This window comes from Alligator mississippiensis, chromosome 3 (genome assembly GCF_030867095.1).
Source record: "Alligator mississippiensis isolate rAllMis1 chromosome 3, rAllMis1, whole genome shotgun sequence".
NCBI classification, from domain to species: domain Eukaryota; kingdom Metazoa; phylum Chordata; order Crocodylia; family Alligatoridae; genus Alligator; species Alligator mississippiensis.
Window position 1 is genome coordinate 291239662 of NC_081826.1, and position 26546 is coordinate 291266207.

Genomic DNA, 26546 nt, shown 5'->3' on the forward strand with positions numbered 1-26546 from the left:
ATTTCTTTTGATAGCATACTCGGGCTAAGTACAGACAGTCAAAAAGCTGGAGGCAGAATCAAGTCAATCTTTCTCTAAGCTCTGTAGATTGGATGGATAACCTCCTGAACTCCTGGTCACTTCTCAATTGGGAAAGGCAGCCAGATGCTTGCAGTGGCCCAGGCCAGAAGACTGGGAGGGCATGGGGGGTGCTAGAGCATGCTCCCCAGCCTGTTGGCCATTGCCAAGCCCAGCCAAGCAGGGGCCATCCCCTGTTGGGCCATCCCCAACTTCCTGCCCACCCCCTTTACCCCATCCTCTCAGCTAATGAGCTGCTACAGATCAATGGTGCTGTAGATCGGTATTTCCCAACCAGTGTACCACAGCACAGAAGTGTGCCATTAGACATGAACAGGTGTGCTGTGGACTTTTGCCATGGCCATAAGCTACAACAGGTATGATGCCTTAACAGGTGTGCCACGGGAAACTTTTATTACTACAAGTGTGCCTTGAGCTGGAAAAGGTTGGGAAACCCTGGTGTAGGAGCATGGTTAGGAGTTGGGGAATAGTCTACATTGGTTAAAAAAAAAAAAAGATTGAAAAAGGAAGTTGTCTTTCTCTAGCCCTAAATGTGTAACCCTATGAAGGGTATCGGGAAGAATGGGGTTTCACTCTCTGGTGATACGGGTGTGCTGTTACTCACAAGCGCATCCTGCTTGGCTCCTGGGGAGAGGAGATGCACACTTCTGCACTTTTACACTGTACTTGTTACTATTTTAAAGTAGAAATATTTTTTTTTAAATATCTCCCTACTCTCCACACCCCACCCCCCTCCAGTCTTTTGTTAACCTAGAGCTAAGATAGCTCAGAAAAACTGGTATCAGTTTGCTTAAAGCTGCAGAGTTAAACACAAACCGCTAGGAAACGTCAGGAGTGAAACGGCCCCTGCAACTTGAATTTGGGCCCATTTTGGGCATGCAATTAAAAAAAGCCTCATAGGCTGCTTACAAATGTGTGCATGGGGGGAAAAACAGTGCTTTACTTTCATCTTGACACTGCACCTCCTTCCCCGGGCACAGTGCATGCTTAGAAGAGAAATTGCATCTGTTTGACCCGATTTGCCCAGTGTCTGTATAACTCACGCCCTTCAGTGGGGCTTTCTGGCGTTTTCATCTAATAACTAAATCGGCTATTAGATAAAAGCTCTGCAGAAGTGTGCGAGCTGTACAGGTGCTAGGTAAACCAGGTCAAATTGACACAATTCCTCTTTTGGAAAAGTGCTGACTTTTTTGGTTCACCCCACCCATGTCTGTCAGCAGCCATAAAGCATGTGAGAAGCAATTGTAAGCAAAACCAATCTCAGTCCTTGAAGGCCTGGGATACTCTCTACAGAAAGACTTGTCACCTACCAAATGAAGTCTTGAAGGAGCACGTGCACAAGGTGCCAAGTGGAGAGGTTTTTCATGGGGTATACTATAAGTCACGCTACCAGTAAAAACAGAGTCCCCCCTTGCCAAAGTTCAAGTCCCTTCTCCAATCAAAGAAGTGCTCAAGCTTCTTATCAAAATGGTTGTAAGGGTATTTAAACATGGGGATAATCACATAGTTTGCAGTAATCTCAAACACCAAAATGACTGCAGCTTTTTTTTTTTTTTTGAAATTGTCTTTTGATGAATCCAGCCTGAGGCTAATGCGCAAAAGGGAAATTTTGGCCCATGCGGTTAAAGTTTGGTACTTATGAGCAATTGATAACATGATCTTATATAATGAAGGTGTTGAGCCACCTCAAGCAGAGGAGTTACCAGATCTACTTATATTTTCTGCTACGAATAATACCAGCGTACTAACGTACAAATCACACAAGACCACCACTATTGACAAATCCCTTCCCCCTTAGAATATGGAAATAATGACCTAGATTTAACACCCAAATATTTTATTTAATTATGTAGTTCACACATCCATTTTATAACAGCCTTGTCAGGAAAATTCATGACAAATATTATAAGAACCTTAACTTTTCCGTGTAAACCTTATGCATATTTAAGCACCAGCTTGTGTGTCATGGTTAAGGTCACTTAAATGCATTTTGCATGTAACTGGTAAATAGGAACTGCTAACTGTAAGAGACATTTGGATGTCTATCTTGCTGGGATCCTATGACCCCTGCTGACTTCCTGCCCTTTGGGCGGGGGGCTGGACTCGATGATCTTCCGAGGTCCTTTCCAGCCCTAATGTCTACGAATCTATGAAACACTTTATATGTTACTTTAAGTCATCATTTCAATGCTTTGGAACTATGATCTCCAACCTTTTTAAGCACAAGATCACTTTTTGAATTAAAGTGCAACCCAGGATATACCTCCACCCCATGCACAGATCAAGGGGGCACATGCCCCCCCAGGCCTCCATCAAGGTGCGCGCAATGGTGGGAGCCTCCCCACACCCCTGAATGAGCCACCTGGGCTCTGATTGTCCCACCAGCAGGCCCAGCTGGGTCCCCACTCTATGAGGGTTACCATATTTCCAGTACCAAAAAAGGGGACACTTGTGGGTGGGAGGGGCAAAAGAGGGCAGCGAGGGCAGGGGAGAGGAGAGGAGGGAGGGGTATAGGATGGCGGGGCAGTGATATGCCTGTGCCCTGCCTCTGCCCCTCACTCCCGACCTGCATCCCCCTGCCCCCCCAGCCCTGCTGGTGCCCCTCACTCCCGACCTGCAGCTGTGTCCCCCCAGACCTGCCATCCGTGTAGCATGCGTGTGCATGGACACACATACAAACATGCACAGAAACAATCAAACCATCTGTATCTCTTACCTGGGAGCAGTTTGCTGGGGCCTGTGTGCAGACCATGTGACCCCCGGCAGCCAATCACCTTGCCTGCTGCTCCCAGCCCCAAGCAGCTAGCCTGGGAAAGCAGAGGCAAAGCAAAACCCCCGACATTTGCTAGCATTTCAAAAATCCACCCGGACACAACAACAGGGGGCTAAAAAAGAGGACATGTCTGGGAAAACCCGGATGGATGGTAATGCTATGCGTGCACGTGCCCACACTCAGGCCCCCCAGACTGAGATCGACCATTAGAGGCTGCGCGATCTACCAGTCAATCTTGATCTACCAGTCGGTGACTACTGCCTTGGACAGCTTAGGTGTAAATGAATCACACTTTTGTGTGCCAGCTCATACCTGCAGCCAGATGGCAATTTGGCCTGGTGGCCCTGTTTCTTTGGCCCGTAGGCCCCGCCATTCCCTTTTAGCACCTGTCAAGTGCTGCAATCATTTCTAAGATCTATTTTGCAGCTGGATTTAGGGCTGAATTCTTGCATTTGTTCTTCTAGGACAGCTTCAGGAGTTGAACTGGCTTTTTAAACTGATCCTTAGCGAGTCCATTGCTGGTGATAAGACAGTATTTGAGCTGTCAGAGATTTGGCCTAGTGCTGAGCTATCATGATTATTACTGATTACTGGTAGCCATCTTCTTTCTATGGACTCACCCAGCTTAAATGCAAGGAATTGCAAGCAATTGAGCGTGCCCATTACATCACTGTGCAAGAGGCAGGCACCGGTGTTTTTATGCTTTGTTTAACCAATTTGCCAGGACCTTGCCATCTGATAGCAGATTACTCAGAGCAAAGGGAATATAATGTCCTTGTTTCATGAACGCTTGCAGTTGGTGTGCTTTTCAGCTGGTAATTTTCCCATCTGGAGTATTTTCCGACGCGTCTCTGCCTTCTGCAGTACTTTCAGCAGATTTCTGATTTGTCGTGATTTTGTCAGCAGAATGACAACAAGCTTGGCAGAAGATCTGAAGGCCAATTTGTCTGGGTTATTTATCCCTCACAGAAGCATATTAATGACAGCACTGTAGGCTACAAGCAGAAAATTGTGTTGGGGGGAAAAGGGTTGGGTTTTTTTAGCCAGCTATTAGCTAAGTCATAGTAACAATCATATATTGCAATTGGAGGAAGCACAGTGCTTACCTGTATCAGCCAACATGTGAGAAAACGACGCCTGCCTTGTCCTCATTAGGATTTCACCGTGTGTTAGCTAACAAATGATTTAAGGAGCACTTTTTCCCCCCTGGCCTTCACTGTGATCAGTCTTATTAGACCCAGGATTTTCTAGCTTCTGTTTCAGGGTCTTCTAAAACATCAATAGCAGCAATAAAAATACTAAAATCCATGTTAAATAGATGTACCACTAAAACAATAACGTCTCAAAGATAATCCTAGCGGAGCATCTTTTTAATCTCCCCCAAATTAATGTTTTTACTGCACTTGCTTGTGACCTTTCAGACATGATCTCCAAATACCTTTACAGATTGTTCAGTGTGGGCATGCCATATGGCTTAGGAATTTCAATGTGCAGCTTGCATTGCCAGGTAACACGCCCCATAAATATTGCCAAAATGATAATTATACGGGTTTGTGCTTTCCCTTCAGAGACAACTTCATTCAGTTTATTTCATTAACACTAAAGACTTGTTAGGCTCTATTCTTAAGCCTACCACTTTTTGCAAACGGTTCCTAAGATTTCCTTATGATCCTAAAGCCTCACCAAATATATCTGGTGAATATATTATTTGTGGTGACTTATCCACTTAGCTCTAGATTGTATAGCCTGCTACCTACAGAAATGCACTGTATTACATATATGACAAACCATAGCCAGAAATGCAACATATAAATGACATGACTCGAAACCTAATCCTATTAGTTCCTCTTAATTCAAGATAAGAATTAACATTTCAAGAGAAATTATGCAAGTCACCATGTCAGATGCTAACCAGTAGGCATATCTAAAACTTCACTATGTTTCAAGCTTTGGGTCTTAGCAAGGTACAGCTGGAGTTTCTAGTTCAGGTGTTTTGTACTTTATTTATCATCAGAGGCTGGGTAGTTCCAGTTCCCCTGTTATCCTGTGATATCAACCTCCTTATAATAACAGGTCCAAAAATGTTCTAGTTTAAATGCATCTATAGCAGACCACCTGTAATTCCCCTCTTCCTTTTTTGGTGCAACCTATGTAAATAGTTCACTGGTTGGATCTCTTTTTACCCTAGTGATTGTGCTGTATTTGAGCAACACCAATAACAAGAACTTGGGTTTTTTCCCCCAAACCATGCAGATTTTCCCCTTTGCTGTCGCATATGCAGTCCAAGACTTTTCATGCTCGTTCAGTTTTGCCTGCAGCTTGCCAAGGACACTCTCCAAAAGTTTGCCTCCTGGGCTGCAGACACAATTGCAAATCCCTTCCCAAACTCACTCGTTCAAGACCCGTAATGCACACACACTGCAGTTGTTCAAGGCAGTGATTGCAGACATGCGCTCTTTGCTGTTTGATTATTGAGTTTTCTCTCTGTGTCTTGAAACCACCGCGTCGTGCCAGTGTTACGAACATAATGCTAGAAATCGAAACCACACGTAAACTTAATACAGTATTCAAACACTTAGAATTGTCATGTGTGCGCCATAAACCAGCAGCACACAAAATTAGTGTACTAAAAGCTTTTGGATAATTACCTGCCGTTAATACTTCTACATCATCCCTGTAGTACTTTGGATAATCTGCAATGGTGCACTGATCTCCAGGGTAAAAGCAGGGAGAAACCACTGTCATTACAATGTTCACTCAAGCTTGGCAAACTAATTGCCTTGCACTTGCTCACTGTTTTTAGTTTGACAGCCAAGTTGCGGATGAGGAAAGCTTGACTGGATTTAATTGCTTCTTGCCAAAGCTTTCTGACAAGGTTAACTGTTTTAGCCTCTTTATGTAGTAACAATTGTTCTAGCACAGTATGAGCAGTGTTGCTTCTCGGGGTGAAAGCTACATGTGTATTTGCACAATATAAAAAGACAAGCTTGAAACAAAGGCAGGAGCATATCGCAAACGCGCAGAAAACAGATCTGAGCAAAGCTGGACACTGGTGCTCACATTATTACTATTCGAGCTGCTTGTTGCTGCAGCATGGCTGTGCTCCTATGTGGTGGCTTCTTGTTTTTGAAATATGACTTCTGTTTTCTGTATACTCTTATTTGTGTTAGTATCTGCAAGTCCTGGTAGAGACTGGGTCTCACCTTTGCCATGACAAGATGTAAGAGAGAAATCTTGCCTGGAAGTTGAAGTGTGGATGAGGGAAACAAGCTCAGAAGGATGAGTGGATTTGGCCGAAGACACGCCATGGCAGAATTGGGAAGAGAACAGGGAACAGAACCCAGTCTGTCTTACACACCCAGTCTATCTTACACACTGGATTATATTGGGCACGTCTACACAAGATGGTTAATGTGCAGAAGACTATTTCTACTGCACTTCAGCATGGCGGGCAAAGCCCGTGCTAATGTGCTAATGTGCAGTAGATTTAGTCTAATGCGCAGTAGTGTCACAAAAAAACCCCAACTTTCATCTGTGCTAATGCACAGTAGCACCGATTACGGCTCATTATGTTAGTACCTGTCATTACAGGTATTAAACTTAATGCACCATAATGACAGCACATTAATGAGTGTGTAGACACCCCCGCTGTATTCTACATATACCTACAAAATGCTAAGGGTACCTAATATTTTAGAAATGACGTGTCCTACAGACTAATTCAGACTCCTATATGGGACAGGAAGGTGGTGCAGGAATGTAGCAGTGGTTACTTCTTTAAAGTCTTTTTATGTCAGAAGAAGTAGGTGGCAAGACTTCCATCTTCCACTTGCATCCTCTCTTATTCCCACCTGAGCTCCAGAATAGCACCATCTGCCAGAGTAGTGTTGGGCCATGGAGTTTATTCAAAACACAATCCTTGCTCCATTCTTGTTCTGATGTAGGAGACGTGTTGAGAAAAGCAGAGGAAACCTTTCAAATAAGGAGCAACCCTCTGCCACGGTGGAACAGAGAAATGAGTCGAGCTTCTACAAGGCAGCCAACAAGGAGGTACAAAGGACTGGGTTCACCAGTGTTGCCTACCTTGTAGAGCAGCAAGGGTGGGGTCGAGTGAGATGCCTTAACAGTCGGAATTTGCACGTTACATAAATGACTACCCAAAGGGCGAGGGAAGGAAGAGCCATGCCCCAGCATCAACAATATAATGGATTCTACATCTGTTCAGGTAGTTTTAGGTGAATTCAAGAACAGGAGAAGAGGAAATGTCCAAAAAAATATTTAAAACACCATCTTCAATGTTATGTCTAAGTGGTGCCTGAGGAAATTATTTTGTGTTATTTCCAAAAGCCATTTGCAAAACATCCCTCAGTACTGCAGCTCTTCATTAATTGATAAAAAGTGGATTTTTGGTTTGGGTTTTTTTTGTGTGTTTTTTTTTTGAAGCAGGGAGGGAGGGCAGTGGGGAAGATATGGAATGTGACCCAAGGTTTGCATCCACTTGGGCTAACATTGCATTTCTTCCAAAGTCCGTATACCAGTTGCTGGGGAAAGGCTGTCAGACCTGTCAAAATGTGAGAGTGGAAAAAGGATCAGTTGGTTTTTAATCCCAGGACATAAGACTGTTCAGAGCTTTTAACAGGAATGAAGACATTGAAAAGCAGGTTAGCTCAATGGCAGACAATGATAATTCTTCATTATTAAACCCAGATCCTCAGTGGATCTCTGGCAGTGCGTTTGCTGACACAATTACTATCTGCTTAATATGGCCTTTGATGTATGTATTTGCAGGAGTAGAAGTGCTTTTGAGAGGACCAAAACAGATGTGTTCCGAATCAAAACCTACAATGTTGGACAAATAAAGAAAATAAGGTATGAACCTAACATGACTGTCTCTAGACAGAGTAGGCGCATCTACACATGCAATTAATGTGAGGAGATAAACTCCAGCACATTTCACACTGGAATTTATTGCTCCCAGGCACTGCTTTTTGCATGTGTGCCCAGGACCACAGCATACTGAGCTGGATTGGAGCAGCCCCAGGTTGCAGGAGGCCCTGGGCATCAGCCTGCCAGCCCAGGTCTGCTCCGACCTGGCTCAGCGTGCTGCAGAGGGGCTGCCTAGGGCACGAGGGTGCTCCAGTGCAGGGCTAGCGGGCAGACAGGCCCCACTCTGAAGCACCCTCATGCCCCAGCCAGCCCCGTCAGCATCTACACGTGCATTGCTGACGAGTCAAGAACTTGTGTTGACAAGTACTATCCTAGTTTACTGTAACCTAATAAGGCCACATGTGTAGACAACTGAAAATTTACTGTGGAGCTAATTAGGCAGCTCTGCAGTGAACGTTTCATGTAGACATGCCTAGTATAGCAAGATGCTTATCTAGTACTGAGCAGGCATGATGGTTGGGATTGAGGATCAGCTTCCAGTTGTGCCACTGCCAGCAGAGACCCTGGGCACAGATTTGCAAGTGCTGGCTATGGGGAGTCGACTGATACCCACTTGGCACCTATGAACCCACAGGCTCCCTGGGTCCTGGTGAACCTTTAAAAGCTATGTGTAGAGCTGGGGGCTGCACACTGAGTTTTTAAAGATCCCAGTGATCCAGGACATTTAAAGCCATATGTGCAGCCCAGTTGCATGTGCATTTTTCTGATGTCCTGGTGCACGGGGACCCAGGGATTAGGAGGCCTCTCCCTGATCCCAGGGTCTTGGCATGCTGGGAACTTTGAAAATCCATGTGTGTAGTTGAGCTGCAAGTGTGGTTTTTAGACATCCATGGCATGTAGGGGCCCTGGGATTAAATATCTTGCCCCACAGCCCCTGCGGGGATTAAAGAACAAGGCAGGGAAGGCGAATGGGAACAGGGATTGCCAGGTTCCCCATGGGATTGCTCCTCAGCTCTGCTCCGCTGTGGAACCCGTAACCTGCTTCTTGACAGCTTATTTTTATCATATATTGTGGAACATCTTTGTAGCACTATAAATCAACCGCACATGTAGCATGTTACTATTTATGGTGTAACTAACACATTAACGTGATAAAACATGTGCCAGGGGGCCTACTTACACTTGTAGCTTTTGTCTCAGTGAAGTAATTGGGTTTGGTGTATGACTTGCTGTAACACAAATAACAGCTATCGTAATAACTATGTTTAATCAATGCCAGAATGATCTGAATGAAATTAAACATTAGGGGGGAAAAAGAATAAGAAATGAAGTGGAAGAAACAGAGATTGATGTAGACAAAGTAAGAAAATGAGAGAGGTGAACGAGGCAGCACAAAAGGGGAAGGAATAACATGGGTGCTAATTATGTAGATAATTTAATTGTTTATATATATGATTACATGTTTCTGTGAACCTCTGTGTGTGTGTGTGGATGGAGGGTTGTAGGGGTGGGTGTATATTTAGATATGGATTTGTATGTGTGTATGTGAATATGTATGTATTTTTTTGTGAGCAGATGTGCATATGTTCGCACACACACACACACACACACACACACACACACACACACACACATGCACATGCACGCAGACAGGCACCTTTTTCTTGAATGGGAGGTTGTGACATCATTAAACAACAAATACAGGGCCATGAAGTGTGAGATTTAAGTACATAGGTCATTGCAATAAGTTCATTTACTCTTAATGTTGCCTCGTGTTGGTCCTTGTGATATATTTTACGTGCCAGAACTTGTCAGAATCAAACCAACCCATCCCAACTGGCCCATGCATTTTGTTCCTCCTTTGTGCCATAGAATTGAGCATGACAACACCGGAATGAATGCAAGCTGGTTCCTTGACCGTGTGATAGTGACTGACATGAACAGACCTCACCTCCGGTTTTACTTTCCTTGCAACAACTGGCTGAGCAAGGATGAGGGAGACCGACAGTTCACCAGAGATCTGGTCGCCACTCTGAACCCTATGGACGTGCCCAAAAGTAAGTGTTTCACGATAAAACTGAGCTACCTGGTTCCTAATTAGTAGAGGACCAAGTCCAACCCAACCCAAGTATGTCTTATCTGAAGAGAGAAAGCGGTCTCAGTTCTGTGTCTGAATGCTAAATATTTCCAGATGATGGTAGCATTGTATATTAGGATCCCAGCCCATTCTCTCAGACTTGACACCAGCGCTCCAATGCTTTGTGAAGTACTGTGTATGATATCATTACTCAACTGGTGCCTGTTTTGCAGAGTGTTTTAAGCTAATGATGTTGAAAGGGAGGCAGCAAAGCTTGCAAATCAGACGTGTACTCCTGGTGCACAAACCATGCGATGATGCATATCAGTAACATGAGTGGAAATATGACCTGGTATCAGGATGTAAAAGCTGAGCCTGGAAATAAACTTGCATTTCATTTCAGGTAGCTCAATGGTAACAAACCTGAGTTTTCCTATCCCACCCCAGGAATATACCAACGCTGTTAATGATCCAGTTTGGGGCATGTAGAATACAAAGTAGTTGTTCATCATCACACACTGCTTAGAGGGAAGGCAAATTAGTTGGGTAGTGTCTGTGTGGGCTGGGAAGGGAATCATGTACTTCTGTTACCTGGCATATTTCTTCCGTGGATAATGAGAGGATTTGTTGCATCAGTGCTTTCAGTGTGGCTTCTGTGTTGGTTTCCTGATATAAAAAACTGGCATAATTCTTACACTTAACAAGTGTTTTGAGATCCTCTGTTGATAGAGGGTGTATAATGGCAAAGTATTATTGTTAAGATTTTACCTGGCCTGTGCTGATGAAGGTAACATTTTTCATGCCATTGTCAGGATACTAGTCTCAAATTGTTTTCTTCATTTGTTTTACTATTAATGAGGTGTCTCTATCTAAGGCAGTTTTTATGAATAGAAGATATAGAAGGTATCCTTTAATACTCTTTTTGGTGTATGTGTATATTAAAAAAATTCACATGAAGCATGAGTTGTCCTAGGAATGAGGCTACCTCTGGAGGTGCTCAGCCAGAAATCCCTCCAACCAGTCCATTGTTGGACTGTTTTATTCTTTCTGTATCCCATTTAGCCTGTGACACAGAAGAGTTAATGATACTTCTGAGGGACTGGGGGAAAGTATTATATAATTCACTGCTGTACACTGTCAAAGCTAGGTCCCTCAATGGGAAAACCCACTGGTCAAATGATTTCTCAGTGGATCTTTTAAATGGCACACCTGCTTTTGGGGTTGGTTTTTTGTTTGTTTTTAACTGTTATTGCTTCTTTCTGGATGAGTTGATTCAATTTGCTTTGTATTGTATCGCATCCTTTTTAGAGACCTGTTTCCCACTATGTGTTGTCTCACACACCCAACAGGGAAATAAGGTCATGGTCCAGATCCTCAGCTGCTGTGAATTAACATAGCTTCACTTGGTTGGAAGGAATTTCAAGGGTTTTCTAGTCCAAGCTCCTATATAGATGTAGTAGTCACTATTCTTAAATTAGCTAAGACTCATTACTTGACCAACATTGCTTTTCACTGGATAAAGAGGCTGGCCCTATGCCCTTGTCATTCTAATGAAGCAGTTTTGAATACTGGACCGGCCAATGACATCGTGTTGGCACTGTAAGTGGAGAAAGAATCGTAGGATGATAGAAAATAGAGCCGGAAGGGATCTCACAGATTCATCTTGTCCATCCTCCTGCTCAAGGCAGGATCATCCATGACTAAACCATCCCAGCCAAGTGTCTGTCTTCTCAACTCTGCTCTTGAAAACTTCCAGTGCTTGGCCACCCTCATAGTCAGAAAGTTCCTCCTAATCTCCAGCCTAAGTTTTCCCTGCCGCAGCTTGAGGACAATGCGCCTAGTTTTGTCCCTTACAGGCACAGAGAAAAGCTCATCTCCATCCTCTCTGTAATATCCCTTTAGGTATTTCTGAAGACTCTTATCAAATCCCCCTCAGTCTTCTCTTTTCCAGACTAAATAACCGTATTTCTTTGAGCCATTCCTTATAAGTCATGACTCCCAGGCCCCTAATCATTTTTGTTGATCTGGGCTAGACGGTTTCTAAACTGTCCGCATCCTTCTTGAAGTGTGGGACCCAAAACTGGACATAGTACTCCAGATGAGGCTCACCAGTACTGCAGCCTAGCCACTCATTCCCTAGTCTGCATTTGTGCATGCCATTATGTCCCAAGTGCAGGACTTTGCACTTGTCCTCATTGAGTCTCATCTAATAATTACAGACAATTTCTCCAGTCTGTCAAGGTCATTGTGGATCCTAGCCCTGCCCTCCAGAGTGTCTGCAGCTCCACGCAGCTCAGTGTCATCTGCAAATTTGCTAAGTGTGTTTGTGATCCCATTATCCAAATAATTAATTCATAGATTTCATAGACGTTAGGGCTGGAAGGGGCCTTGAAGATCATCAAGTCCAGCCCCCTGCCCCAGGGGCAGGAAGTCAGCTAGAGTCAAAGGATCCCAGCAAGATAAGCATCCAAATGCTTCCTGAATGAGCCCAGAGTGGGTGCCTGCACCACTTCTGGAGGGAGTCTATTCCAGACCTTGGGGGCTTGGACAGTAAAGAAGTTTTTCCTTACGTCCAGCCTAAAACAGTCATGGAGGAGTTTATGACTGTTGGCCCTTGTTATCCCTTGGGGCGCTCTGGTGAACAGATGTTCCCCCAGATCCTGATGCACACCCTTTACATACTTACATAATTATAATATTAAACAATACTGGACCCAGGAGAGACTGCTAGAGAGCCCCACTTGACATCTTCTGCCAATTAGACATTAAGTCATTGAAGACTGCTTATTAAGCATGATGATCCAGCCAGTTATTTATCCATCTTACAGTGGTCTAGCCCAGTACTTCTAAACTTCATTGGACTCAAGGCGCCTCTCCATAACATTTATGAATCGAGCAGCACCTAGTTTCAAAACATAATATATATATTACAGTGCTTACTTACTTGCAGAGGGGTTGGGCAGCGGGGTGGAGGATCATTCAGGTAGAGATAAGCCTGAGACTGCATTTATCTGTTTAGCTTATCTGCTTATCTCCTTACCCTTCACTTATCTCCTCAACACCCCCCCCCCCAAGCACCCTTGCAAGGATCTGATGGCACCTCAGGATGCTGTCCCCCAGGTTGAGAGTCATTGTTTTAGTTCAGCGGCTCCCAAACTCTGACATTGCCCACCACCAATTTAAAAAGATGCAACCTTAAGTACCACCAGCAAATGTTTCACACACATAGGTGACAGACTACGTATTAAACCAACGTCAAAACCTTTTGCAATCATAAAACATTGTTTTAGCAGTTACAGTAGCCACATAAAACAACTGTAAATTGGAAAAAAGGCCATGTAAACTTACCCATCCAGAGATGCTTTTGGGGATGTCTTCAGTGGGTCTGACTGCCGAGTCCCACAGCCCACATGTGAGGCAGAGGAACAGAAAAGGCAGCATCTCAGGGTGAAGCAAACTAAGGCACTTGGGGAGCCCTGGACAGCACTGGGAACTGAGGCAGGTCCCGTGAGCCTCACTCAGACCTGGCACCATCTGCCGTTCCCCTCTCCTTTCCCCACCCCATGTCCAGGGAGAAGACAGCCCTGGCCCTGGTCGATCCCAACATCTGTCCAGCTTCTCCCGGGCTCTGCCCTCTCCCATTCCTGCAGCTGCCTATGACATTTAGTACTGGCCCAATGCAGCTTAGGAAGGTCTCTGCAGGTGCCGCTTTCTGGGGACCCCCAATTGCGCACCCCAAATCCCTGTGGGACTGAACTGCCCTGGCAGTATGGGAGGGACCATGGAGCTCCTCTTTCCCGAGGCTGTGCAAGAGGTGGGGCTGGGAGGTGGTTTGCTGTGGAGCTTCACAGTTTGAAAAACTCCTGGGCTTCAAAATCAGGGCCCTGTTAACATGTACCGCTGATAAGTTGTCTGCGTACCACTGGTGGTACGCGTACCACAGATTGGGAACTGCTGGTCTAGTCTGTATTTTCTTAGCTTCTTGATGAGTTCAAGATCCTCAAGATTCAAGACCTCAGACCTTACTAAAGTCAAGTTATGTCACATCCGCTGCTCTTCCTCGTCCACAGAACCTGTCAATTTATCACAAAAGGCAATCAGGTTGATCAGGCATAACTGATCCTGGTGAGTCCACACTGGCTGTTCCTGATCCCCTTGTTCTCCACTACGTGCTGTTTGTCCCCTTCCCTATCTCTGCTACCAACTGTACTTGTCATCTGGTAGCTGCCCCTGTTTGTGAAGGCTAAAGTAAAAAAGTAGCTTTTTAATACTGCAGCCTCCTTTGCATCATCCCTAACTAGACTGTCTTCTGCATTTCATAAGGGACCTGTGGTTTCTCTGGTCTTCTTCTTTTTGACATACTTGTAGAAAACTTTTTCATTGCTTTTTATGTCCGTGGCCAGATTATTCCCTGGCCTTCCTAATTTTCTCCTTGCATGCCCATTCAGTTCTCTTATACTCTACTATTATATCTACTCTATTCCAATTTTTATTGGATCCTTGTTTGAGTATGAGTGTACTGAAGAGCTTGCTGTCTAACCAGGCAGGTCAACTTCCCATTCTTCTGTTGTATCAGGATAGCTTACCCCTGGACCCTTAAGAGGGTCTCCTTAAAGTACAGCCAGCTCTCCTGGACTCCTTTTCCCTTCAGACTTGCCTCCCAGTAGATCCTGTCCATTGGGTTCCTGAGTTTGTTAAAGTCTGCTTTCCTGAAGTCCTGTGTCCTTCTGTTGTTCTCCTTCTTCATCATTTTAGGGCAACTTCCACCCAAGATATTTTCCACCTGCACATTCTCAGGGTGTGAATGCCATGTTCCCTTTCCTAAAGAATTCGCAATGAAAACGGAAGGAAAGATGCGTCTTCCAAAATCCTTGCCGTTGTCTCCTCTATTTAGCTTGCTTTATCTGCTAGAAAGCTATTTTTTGACATTCTGCAGCAGGGAAGCTACACAATTGTCTGGACAAATGTGGGGAACTGGCTGTCCTCCAGAGACATGGGTGAAGGGCTGGATGTCTGCCAGGCGCCAGGTATGAATTTGTAACAGAAGAGGACCCGCTCCGCTGTCTTAAGTTGCGGCTCCCCTTGAACCATAATTAATGAAAGAGAAACATTCACAGACTGCTGAGGTGAACTGTCAACCACAAATGTAAATTTACCTGAATGTATTTTGCTCCCTCTGAATCCATAATGGTCTGAAATGAGATTGTGATAGGACTTTCCTGGTACATGCAAGCTGCTTGCCCTAAAGGTCTCTCCTCCCCCTGCCCCTCTTTGCAACTCTTAAATGGATTAAACAGGCATTTCACCTTGGCACACTCATGTTTTCCACGCTGTTAGGCAAATGAATAATTGTGTGCTCAGGTGATTTTGGGGGTGTTGGTTGTGCTCAGGTGATTTTGGGGGGTTTTGGTTGTGCTCAGGTGATTTTGTGTACCTGTGCTTAAAGATTAATGATTCCCAAATCTGTGTTCTGATTGGCTGCGTTCAAAATCGGCATTCTTGTTTCCCTTGTGGTCTTGTTTCTTGTCAGACTTGGTATCTGAATGCCCATCCTCTCTTTCTCTCTGTTTGCTTTTGCACAATTGGATGTCTCCACTAGTCTTCGGAGGCTGCTAGCTGCTTCCCATTCTCATGATTAATTTTCCCATCATGAATACATAAATGACTGCTAAGAGGTTCAGGTTTTTTATGGAGTGTGAGAGACCTGGAACGGTGATGGAGAGATGGTGACTTTTGCAGATGGGGTGATTGTGATTTGTCTTTCTGTAGAGGCTTTGCCCTTCACCTGACTCCTCTGTGCTTTATGTCATCTGCTTGTTACAGCCTTAACCCACACATGCTATTCCTTGACTTGTGGAGCTGTTACTTCTGGACTGAACTCACTCTCAGGCAGAGATTTGTACACCATTTCATCCTCAGAACAGGACTGGCCAAATCAGTTGGCAGGCCATATTGCCCATCAGCTCCCAAGGGGTTAATGCTGCTGCTATTCACACCAGTCATTAACTGCAGCTGATTGAAAACACTAAATTTAGCAGCAGGAAAAGGCTGTGTGAGAGGGTACCTACCTACAACAGCTGTGTTAATGCACCGGGTGCTGGCTGGGCGGACCCAGCAGCTCTGACAGCTGTGGTAAGAAAACCCACAAGCTTAATGACCCACCTCCATGGGCTACATGTTACCCATGGGCCATGTGTTTGATACGCTTGTATTTGATGAGTACAAAAATGATTAACAACAGATCTCAAAATGTAAACAATGGGGAGACATCAGTAAATGGAGCCATTACTGGCAGGATCCTTCAAGGATCACTTCTTCGTCCAATACAGTTTAGCACATTGATCGATAGCCTGGATGATCTTTGCTTGTACAGGTGCAGATAGTATCAAGATCGACAGCGTAGAAACGCTGAGGAGGAACATTAAAAAAGGGATGTGGATTGATGGATAAATGGCCATTATTCTCAAAATGTGTTTTAATACAGTCACATGCAAGCTAATACATCTGGAAACTGCAAATACAGAATATGCCTACAGGATGAGAGCCTGTACCTTGGAAAGCAGTGATACAGAAAAGGATGTAGCAGTCATCAGAAATGTTACTTTGACCTGAGCTCCCATTGCAATATATCTAAAAGGGCTAAAAAGATTGCTGGATGCATAGAAAGGAGCAAAGCAAGTGAAAATAGGAGAGTGATGTTGACTTTGTACACTGTATTGATTTAAGACTACCACTAGCGTGCTGATGTCCGCACTCCAAGAGAGATGGACAAATGCTGGAGTGATTGAGGGGTAGTCATAAAAGTCATGCAGGGGCCTAGAAAAAAAGATTTATCACGTGATGGTTAAGTGGTTGATCTATTCAGCATGTCAAAGAAAAGATTGAGATGTACCTGTGGATAGGCACATATTGATAAGTGGAAGGCAGTGGGGTGGGACTACAAAATTGCAGACAAAGATTTCACAGATTTCATAGACATTAGGGTTGGAAGAGACCTTGAAGATCATCAAGTCCAGCCCCTGCCCCAGGGGCAGGAAGTCAGCTAGGGTCAAAGGATCCCAGCAAGATAGACATCCAAACATTTCTTGAATGAGTCCAGAGTAGGTGCCTGCACCACTTCTGGAGGGAGCCTATTCCAGGCCTTGGGGGCTTGGACAGCAAAGAAGTTTTTCCTAATGTGCAGCCTAAAATGGTCATGGAGGAGTTTATGACTGTTGCTTCTTGTTATCCCTTGGGATGCTCTGGTGAACAGATGTTCCCCCAGATCCTGATGCACACCCCTTACGTACTTACAGGCAGTAAGGATTAAGGCTCAAGCCCTGCCAGCTGGTCAGGTGACAGGAAGAGGAAGGCCAGGACCCTACAAATGGCAAGTGGAGAAGACCCCAAGATCCAGGTCTACCGTCCAGTCATTGTTGCCACTCTCCTTTACAGATGTGAAACGTGGGTGACCTACCATTGTCATCTCAAGAATCCTTCACATCAAACAGGAAGATCGCTACAAAGACTAGCATTCTCTCTGAAGCCAATGTTACCAGCATTGAGTCGGTGATATTTAAGCACCAATTTCACTGGACTGGACATTGTGTGCAGATGCCTGACTCTCAAGCTCCAAAAACAAGTGCTCTACTCCCAGCTTAGTAATGGCCTGAGATCTTGTGGTGGCCAGAGGAAATGCTACAAGGATACATTGAAGGTATCCCTCAGGAAAATGGATGTTGACATCAAGAGATGGGAGGAGATGGCTACTGACTGACTCCAATGGCAGTGCCACCTCAACCAAACAGCAGCCTGTTTTGAAGTAATGTGTCTTACCCTTGAAGCAGAGAAGAGAGAGCAGAGGAAGAAAAAGGAGGGGAAGCCCAGCCTGCAGCCTCCTCTTTCCTGTGGAAAGACCTGCAACTTCTATGGACAGATCTGTGACTCAAAAGTTGGACTGGCAAGTCACCTCGAGACCCATCAATGAGCTGTAGTAGGGATCATCCTCAAATTGAGGGATTGCCGACAGTAACAATATGGAGTTTGCAGAAGTTCCTTCAGTGTGGGTGCTGGGTCATGCTAAGGATTGGGTTCAGGAGGAAGAGGAGGTTAGTAAGTTGGGAAAGTTTATTATCGGAGCCATTTGGTTGAGCTGGAGGTCATTTTTAGGAGTAGCGCATCCTTTCCTTTTTTTTGCAGAGGGGCTTGGACTAGATGTTTCTGGAGGTCCCTCCCTTTCAACCCTATGGTTCTGTGTTTCAGCCTATGTTAAAAACTGGCTTGTAGAAAGAAGGTTATGAACATTGGAGAGGACCGTTTGAAGAAACAAAACCAATCTAATCAATGGCAAAAAAGGACAGAAATTCACAGTTGCTTCCCCCCCCATATCAAAATTCAACATGTAATTGTGAACTTCAGAAAACAGTTTTGAGCAGCTCTAATGATTAACGGTGTAAAATCTTGGAAGAGATAGTAGCACTTACTGACTGTAAATAGCTTAATCACTGTACTTAGAAGGGTTCGTTTCACTGAATGACACAATGTTCTCAAGGATGGACTAACATTTCAGATGTCTTCATCAGGCCGATTGTTTTAACTCTCTCTGAGACCCTGATTCATATACACTACAGTATACCAATGGTATTTTGACAACTATGGTACCACTGATTCTTACTGGCAGCTAGGAGTAACTTTCCATTATCAGTACTAATGACAAGGAAGGGATCTTTTTTAACCTTATGCTGCTTCCCTTGCCCTTCTGAAATCTTAGGTTGGCTGTGAATGAACCTTTGCCCAGAGGGCCTGATCTAAGCTGAAGTCTACAGGAGGCTTTCCATTCACCTTGGCAGGCTTTGGAGCAGGCCAGCTCTGAGCAAGGAAGCAATTGCCAGAGCCTCTAGTTTTAGCGGGTAGAGAATAGCAAGGCTGATGCCTCAGAGATAGCTCCAGGTGCACTTTTAAAGTTACCGGTGTTGGGAACTCTGTGACAGAGAGTATAAGTAATGCCATCCAGAGGGTAGCAACTGAGTCCAACATTATCAAGTCTGTACCTTGCCTTGTAAAATAATAATAATTTACTCTGAATACAAAATAATGAATGACGGAGATGAAACTCCATTGAACTCTCCTCCCCCTGCAATCCTTTGCTGGTCTTGCTTCTTTAGACTGCAAGGTCTTTGGGTCCTGGGCTGTCTCTCTGACTATGTATCAGTACAATGCCTGGCACAACAGGTCTTTGATCTAGGTCACCGTGCCAAATAATAAATGACAAACATGATGATGAGTACTGGATGATGATGGAGCACCACATCCAGTTCTGGGCTCTGCACTTCAAGGATATGGAGAAGCTTGAGAGAGTCCAAAGGAGGCCCACGCGCATGCTTAGAGGCCTAGAGACCGGGTCATACGAGGAGAGGCTCGGGATTGTTCAGCCTGCAGAAGAGAAGACTCGGAGGGACTTGGTGGCAGCTTATAAGTATATCAAGGGTGTACATCAGGGCTTGGGTGAGCAAAAGAAGTAATGGGCACAAACTGATTGCAGATCGCTTCAGGCCAGACATAAGGCAAAACATCTTTACAAGTCGAGTACCGAGGGTTTTTTATAGGCTCCCCCCAGAGGTGATATAGTTACCCACCCTGGTGATCTTCAAAAAGCATCTTGGCACCCATCTTGCTGGGGTTTTCTGATCCCAGCCATCTTTCCTGCCCAAGTGCAGGGCAGCTGGACCCGATGAGGTCCCTTTCAGCCCCTAACAACTATGAAGTGATGAGTCTATAGTTGAAGTTTATTGATATGATAAATAATTTGTTCGTGTCCTTCTGGCTTGATCTTTGTCCCTCACGGGGTGCCCGTACACAGTTTCATGCACACTCCTGTGAACTTTCTGGTATTTCAGCTCCCTTTACACAATGTTGGCAGCACCCAAGTGTTTGGTTTCTCCCCTCCTCAAAAATGAATCAGTAGTGTCATTGTGGTCTCAGCCCAGTTTGGCTGAGCATTGTTACCATCTGATGGTTTTTCATTAGCCCACATAAAAATGAATGAAAGTCTGGTGTGGTTCATAGTATGTCCACATCAAAAAAACCAGCCCCAAATTTGGGACTGATTGGCCCCTTGATGTTTGTGTGAACAGAAAGTCAGGGACTGAATTAGGCACTGGTCCTACCTCTTATGACGAGGAGTGGTCCATCTAGATCAGGGCTGAGAAATATTGGTAAGGGAGAAGCTTGTATTGGTACTGTGTTTATTATGTAGTTTAATAGCCTTTGTAGTATGGGGGGTCAGGCCAAAGTGTTTTGTCAGCATTAACTTTACCATGACTTGAGTTGGATTAAGAAAAGAAATTGAGGTGTGGTTGGGATTAAATAACCTCCTAGCTGAATATAAGACATTTCCCATTGGACACCAACTGGATAATACTTTTATCTTGCTATAACAGGCTGAAGGCTGGCTCTGTACTGGGAGAAAAGGCAGTGGACAGGTCAGGGTTCACCAGTATATTAGTTTATCGTGACCTAACTTCAACCTGTTTTCCAAATCTAGACAAATGCTATAAGAACATCCTGTAAGAACAAGAAAATCAATTTTCAAAGGGGCCTTTTACTTTTGTAGCCCTTCAAACTAATAGTGTAGCATAAATACCTGGATATAAACGTAGAATTTCTTGTGGTTCAATTAATGATGAAAGATAAGCCATTACATTTTCACAAAGTCCTGCCAACTTGGCTATTACAGCCAGGTTCAGAGCCAAGGACTTATCTCCAGCTGGCTCCTTGGCTGTTAACTCTGCAGAGTTGTTAAAGATCAAACACAATGGGCTATAAAGGTTTCAGATAATAGTTTATGTGAAACTCAGACAAGGCCGCATATTCAAAATAGGACAACACTGTGACCATACACTGTGTGTGACCTCAAATTGTGTCACTGTTCCATTCACTTAATTAGTAATAACTCTTTTTCTGGGTAACGTTTAATCTTATCTAGCGTATTAATAATAAATATGATTACAGCTGTGCAGCTGTATTAAGCACTAGAAAGCTAAAGAGCTATTGAGCAAACATTTCATTCTTCTTGTTAGGATGCAGACACAATGCATTGTTCATCAGGAACTTGAGGCAGGAAGCAGCCAGTGTAATTGCATGGTATTTATTACCCACAAACTTATAAGTGCCAAAAGTTGCTTGTTGATTATTTTTATTACTATTAGTGTTTTGGCAACAATGGAACATCAGAAACAAAGGTTATATATAGCTGTGGGTGTATCATGGTAATACAGGTAAGTTGTATACCCTGGAAGGTCACAATGGGCAGCCAGAAATTGAATCTTTTTGAATAGGAATTAGAGACAAGCCCTGTGTGTGCGTGTCTGTGTGAATACAGAGGGTATAATGTGTGAAGAGTGTATTCAATATTCCTGTGATAGGAAATTATTGAAATTCAGCTGATCAGCTGATAACGACCTGTTTGTTAGCACTGGTAGGCACATGCACCCTTGCATAATCTGAAGATAGTGGGATCATTTACGGTGAATGGGATGGTTTTCTTGAACATGTGTTCAAAGGAAAATGAAGTAGTAAAAACCCAGAATGCATTTCTCCAAATGTTGGTGTGCCTAGTGCTGATCAACACAAAGAGACCAAACCACCCGCAACTTGTATGTCTAGGGCCATGGTGCTGGTTGGCTGCATGAGTGGCATGAGGTGGTCCACGGTCTGGATCCTGTGTGTGGGGTTGCTCCGCAGGCCTGATCCAGTGTAGGGTTGGCATGGGGATCAGTCTGCAGGTGTGATCCAGTATGCTGGGCTGGCCCCACATGGCGAGTCTGGCTGCTGACCTCCTTGATACACTGGTGTAATTGGTGCACAGGGCCATGTCATCTGCCCTGTGAGGCTCCCCAAGGGTCTAGACATTTGGCAAGGAGGAGCGGGGCAGTATTAATTGCTGTGGGTCCCAGAGTATGGCACAATTAATGGTGCCACTACCTCCCTCGCTGCAAAATTTTTGGACCCAGGGGGAAGCCCCACAGGCCAGATGACACAGCTCCATGGGCTGGATCCAGTCCATGGGCTTAGGCTGAGCACCACTGGTCTAGGGTGCGTATCATCTAAGATGAACTTACCTTAACTCACGTTTGAATTTGGGTCTAGTTTAGAGCCCGTCTAAGGTATTCATAGATTAAGAATGAGGATTCCCTGCTTTGGTTTTTGCTGTGATGACGCAGGTCACAATTCACTTCACAATTCACTTTCACTATTTTTTAATATTGGCCAAACTAAGATATTGTGTTTGGTTGACACAGGGGCTTGACACAGCCAATCACTTTAGCAAGTAACTTAGGCAGATGCTTACCTTTAAGTACACCTTGGCTAGGTACAGACATTCAACAAATCCATGGCAGAATTGATCTAATTTATGTGGTTTTCTGTAAGTGGCATAGTTTAGATCAGTAGTAAACATTTGTCATTGGGGTGGGGGTGGGGGTGGAGAGGGAAAATCTTAAACCAGGTTTCACTATTTTTACACCAATCTGTGTGTGCCAAACTTCTGTTCCGTTCTGGGTATAGACCAGTTTCCAATCACTTATGCAATAAGTAAAAATGTAATGTCTGTACCTGGCTTTTAAATCCATCCTGATCCAATGAGGCATAGACACATGTTTACTTGCTTGTTTTGCTGAATTAGGACTTGCCTCTGGCCCACATTTTTTAATAATGGTTATTGCACTATTGGCTTTTCTAATAATGGGTATTGGCTGTGAAAAAGCAAAGCTCTTTGGATTTGGGACCCAACTGAATGAGATCCTGCTAAATTTTGAGCCTGATTTTTCAAACCCTGTGTGCAGTGCCATAGCAAGGGTGGGGGCACGAGTGGGTGAGTGCCCTGGGTGCCGAAGCCAGCAGGGTGCAAGATGGAGCCGTGAGCGACTCGCTTGGGGGGGTGCGGGGATGGGGGGAGGGTGGCTTCTGCTGCCGTGTGCACTCCCAGGCAAGCATGGGGGATCATGTGCCCCCCCCCAGATCCATGTGTGGGGCAAGGGTGGGCTGCCACTGCAGGCTTTGCCCCAGGCACCAAACTTCCTTGCCATGGCACTGCCTATGCATGCGATTTTCCCATTGCATTTAATGAGCACTGGCAAAAACTGGGTTTCACAAAGTGGGACTTCAAGTAAGCTGAACCCATGAAAAACAACAAAAAAAGGCTCTTTAAGAGCTGTGAAAATCAAATGAAACTAGGAATCGGCCCAGACCGCAGTCACAATATGAAGCAGCAAGGTAAATGAGTCCCTACTGAGTTCTGCGCTGCTGCAGCTCAACAGCTGCTGGCATTTGAGCTAGGCAGTGTAAACCTGCAATACAGAATAGTCACTTCCGTGGCAGCAACAGAGAGACACCTGAAAGGAAAAGTCTCTTGTACAGCAGCGTGGCATCTCTCGATTGCCTTTGATGGTTTATGGGCCGTCCATTTTAGGCTTCCTGTCTGCTTAGCATTTCGATGTGTGTTTGAATTTCAAACCAAGGCTACATCTCACCGGGGCTTGCTCTGGTGGTCTCTGGGTAGCACCATGCTGAAACGAACTGCTGACTTCAGCAGAAGACAGTATTAGGTGAAACATCAGAGCAATCACAATATTCAGTGGAAGAAATGCAGTCATTCTCCTTTCCTCTCTTTCTTGCCATTATACTTTACTGCATAATAGTCACCACCTATTTCCCTCCCTGTTCTTTGGGGCATCGTATCCATAGCAGAAAAGCTTTGCAAATGGATTCAGCTTTGTTTCACACTCGACAGCTGTCTCTAAATGCCAGTCCTGCAAGGCAATATAAGCACTCTCTGGAGTTTTTTCCCTGGTAATGCTGCATTTTGATCTCTGCACTTGTGGCCAAATTCAGTTATTATGAAAGCAATATTAAATTCTTCATAAACATCCCTGATCTCCAAATGCTCTTGTACCTTGAGCGACTACCCAAAGCAATCTGGATTTCCAATTCGAGCACTCAATTTCGGAAGCTATTCATGGACTGTGAAAGGTGCAGTTCATTACCAAGGATGGTTGTTGGTTCCTCTGGAAAGAAAGTAATTATTCAGGGGCTCAGTAATGATCTGCTGAACTGATGAATCCCGTGTTTTTCTTGAGGGGGGAGGAAAAGATCTTTTATACTACAGTGTGCAGTTGCTTTAAGCAGCAAAAAGCCAAGCTGATTCCTTGAAAGCCAGAGCTAACTTCTGTTAAACTCAATTGGAGTCCTTCCAGTGACTTTAATGAGAGCTGATTGTGGCTCCTGTTATCGGCCGTTCTTATTTTACTTATGTACCTGTAGGCCCTTATCATTGTAATAGGCAGGGAGGTATAATCATTAGAAACAGGCAGGAAATGCCTTTCCTGTCCCACAGAGCTGGCAGAGACTTCAAAATGTTTCCGTGCCTTAGCAGGATGAAACAAAACCTTTTGAAGTCTTTTTATTTTATGTGGTTGGGAGAGAGTCAGAGAGAGAGAACTATCCCCCAGAAGAGCCAGTCATCTGATAGTCAAGACACTCTGCTGGGATGTAGAAGATTTAGATTCACGTCTCTGCTATGAATCAGGCAGAGCAGAGACTTGACCCGGGTTTCCCCCATGCCATCCAAATGCTTCAACCACCTACCTGTTGGCTCTGCAGAGCGGGGAGTCGCTAGAGGCATAACGGGGCAGTTCTGCACCCTGGGCGGGCGCAGCACATGAACCAGCAGCAGGGCAGCTGCTAGTTTTGTGCCACCCTAGGTTGGTTCTTGGGGCTAGTGCTTTAGTCACCCCCATTATGCTACTGCAGTGTTTCACAAACTTTTGATACCTGGAGCTCCTTCCTTCCTTCAAACTGGCAGCACACTTCACTCTGACACCCAACAAGGCGTGTGCATATGTCTGTGTGTGTGCATGTATTATTTTTTTTCAAAACACGTAACCTACTCCATTCCCCTGGCAGAGGAAATCAGACTCGTGCTAAGACATACTGTTAAAAATGACTCCATAACTTTGCTGAATTTTGTGGCACCCCAGTTGAAAATCCCAGACCTAGATCTAAATCCAGAAGAGATATGGAGGGGGACCTGTAGGCCAAAAGTGTGGGGAATCTCTGATGTAGCTGATGCCACTTAAGGGTGGCAGGGGCAGGACTTCATGCTGCTGTGCCCTGCTCTTTCCACTGTCTGTCCCCCGCCTTGGCCTGTACCTCAGGGGCAAGGGCATCCCCCACTGCTGAGGCTGCTCCTGCAGGGTCCCACACAGGGACCTCTGAAGGTCGTCTGGGCCGACCCCCGTCCCGAGTCAGGACTGCTGTGGTTGGGAGCTCTCTTCTCCCTCTAGCCACACACAAGGGAAAGGCTGATGTTCACTGCAGAGGGACAACTAAATATATTGAGTCGGTGTCTAGTCCAGTTACAAAGGATTGTGATTTACATGGAAACAGACATTCACGTTCGTACTCAGCTCATTTTTGTCTCCATTTGGGCAGTTCACGTATATCATGTAGCAGCTCGTACACACACACACACACACACACACACACACACACACACACACACAGTTAGTCCCATTGGCTCTTAGAAGACTAAGTGTTTGAGTAAAGACTACTTGTACACTTAGTCTTATTGTGCTACTGTGCGTCACCCCAGGTTTTGACCAGAAATATCATCCTGGAGCCCAAGAAAACATTTCCAGCAAGTTTCTTCTTTTGGTCAAGAATAGTTATGTTCTTACCAAAAAACAAAAAATAAAAAATTAAGTTTTGATAAAACTGGCATTTTCCAAGGGGAAACTTTGTCAAGACATCCCCAGCCAGTTCATCCTCATCTGACAATTGGGAACAGGGCACCATGAGAGGAAATGACTTTGCTGAGGTTATGCAAGAGGGTTGTAGCAAAGCCAGGACCTGAACACAGATCTCCCGAATACCAGGCCAGTGCCCTGCACACAAAGCCATCCCTCCCTCCTGCTACTTCTAGTATTGAGTATACTGCTTCTCAAACCAGTTATGCTGTCATTTCTATGGAAGAGGTGAAGCTGGAGTGCCACTAATTCGGGGGGCAGTGGGGATGGCTCTTTTCTACCTGTGGATCGCTCATGGATCCCAAATGCTCAGTGAAATCACAGTACCAGTGTTCATTGACACAGTGATACACTTTAAAAGTCAGGTCCAGGTATCCAGGTTATAGATGTATTGGTCTAGTGGCAAAAGGAATCGGGACTTGTGGTAGAGGTGATATCTTTTATTAGACCAACTAGATTTGGGGGGGAAAAGTCTTTAATTGCAAGCTTCTGGGCACAAACACCCTTCTAAAGGCATAGGAGAAAAGATGGTAAAAGTTCTCCTGGATAGAAATGAAAGTAGTTGGTCTAATAATAGATATCACCTCTACCACAAGTCCTGGTACCAGTACCCACGGGTGTACTTGTAAAATGGCATGACTAGAACTCACCTAGATGGGGAGCTCAGTGCTGCCCAGACCAAGCGCTCTTGCTTTTCCCCCGGTACGCTGTGTTTCAGACAGCTCTGACATTGCTCAGTTCGATGCCCAGCTGGGAACCTGCTACATTGCAGGTCATGCACAAGGGAGCTACTGAGGCATTTAAAATGGAGAACTTCACTGAGCCCAGCGGGAGACCATAGTTTTAAGTAATGGAGCGTGGTCCACTTTGCATCCTTCAGCACATGAGCTGGTGTCCTGCTGTTTGGTATTGTGTGCTTGAGGGAGCCATCTAGTGATGGAAATAGGAT

At 44.8% G+C, this 26546-nt stretch overlaps 1 protein-coding gene across 1 annotated transcript in view; it reads left to right on the plus strand.

Moving 5' to 3' along the window:
* Positions 1-26546, plus strand: part of LOXHD1 (lipoxygenase homology PLAT domains 1) — a 218785-nt gene that overhangs the window by 30624 nt on the left and 161615 nt on the right. Inside the window, exons 3-4 of the mRNA XM_019496142.2 lie at positions 7640-7720; positions 9611-9795. Of these exons, the coding sequence (XP_019351687.2) occupies positions 7640-7720; positions 9611-9795 (266 nt within the window). The remainder of the gene's footprint in view (positions 1-7639; positions 7721-9610; positions 9796-26546) is intronic.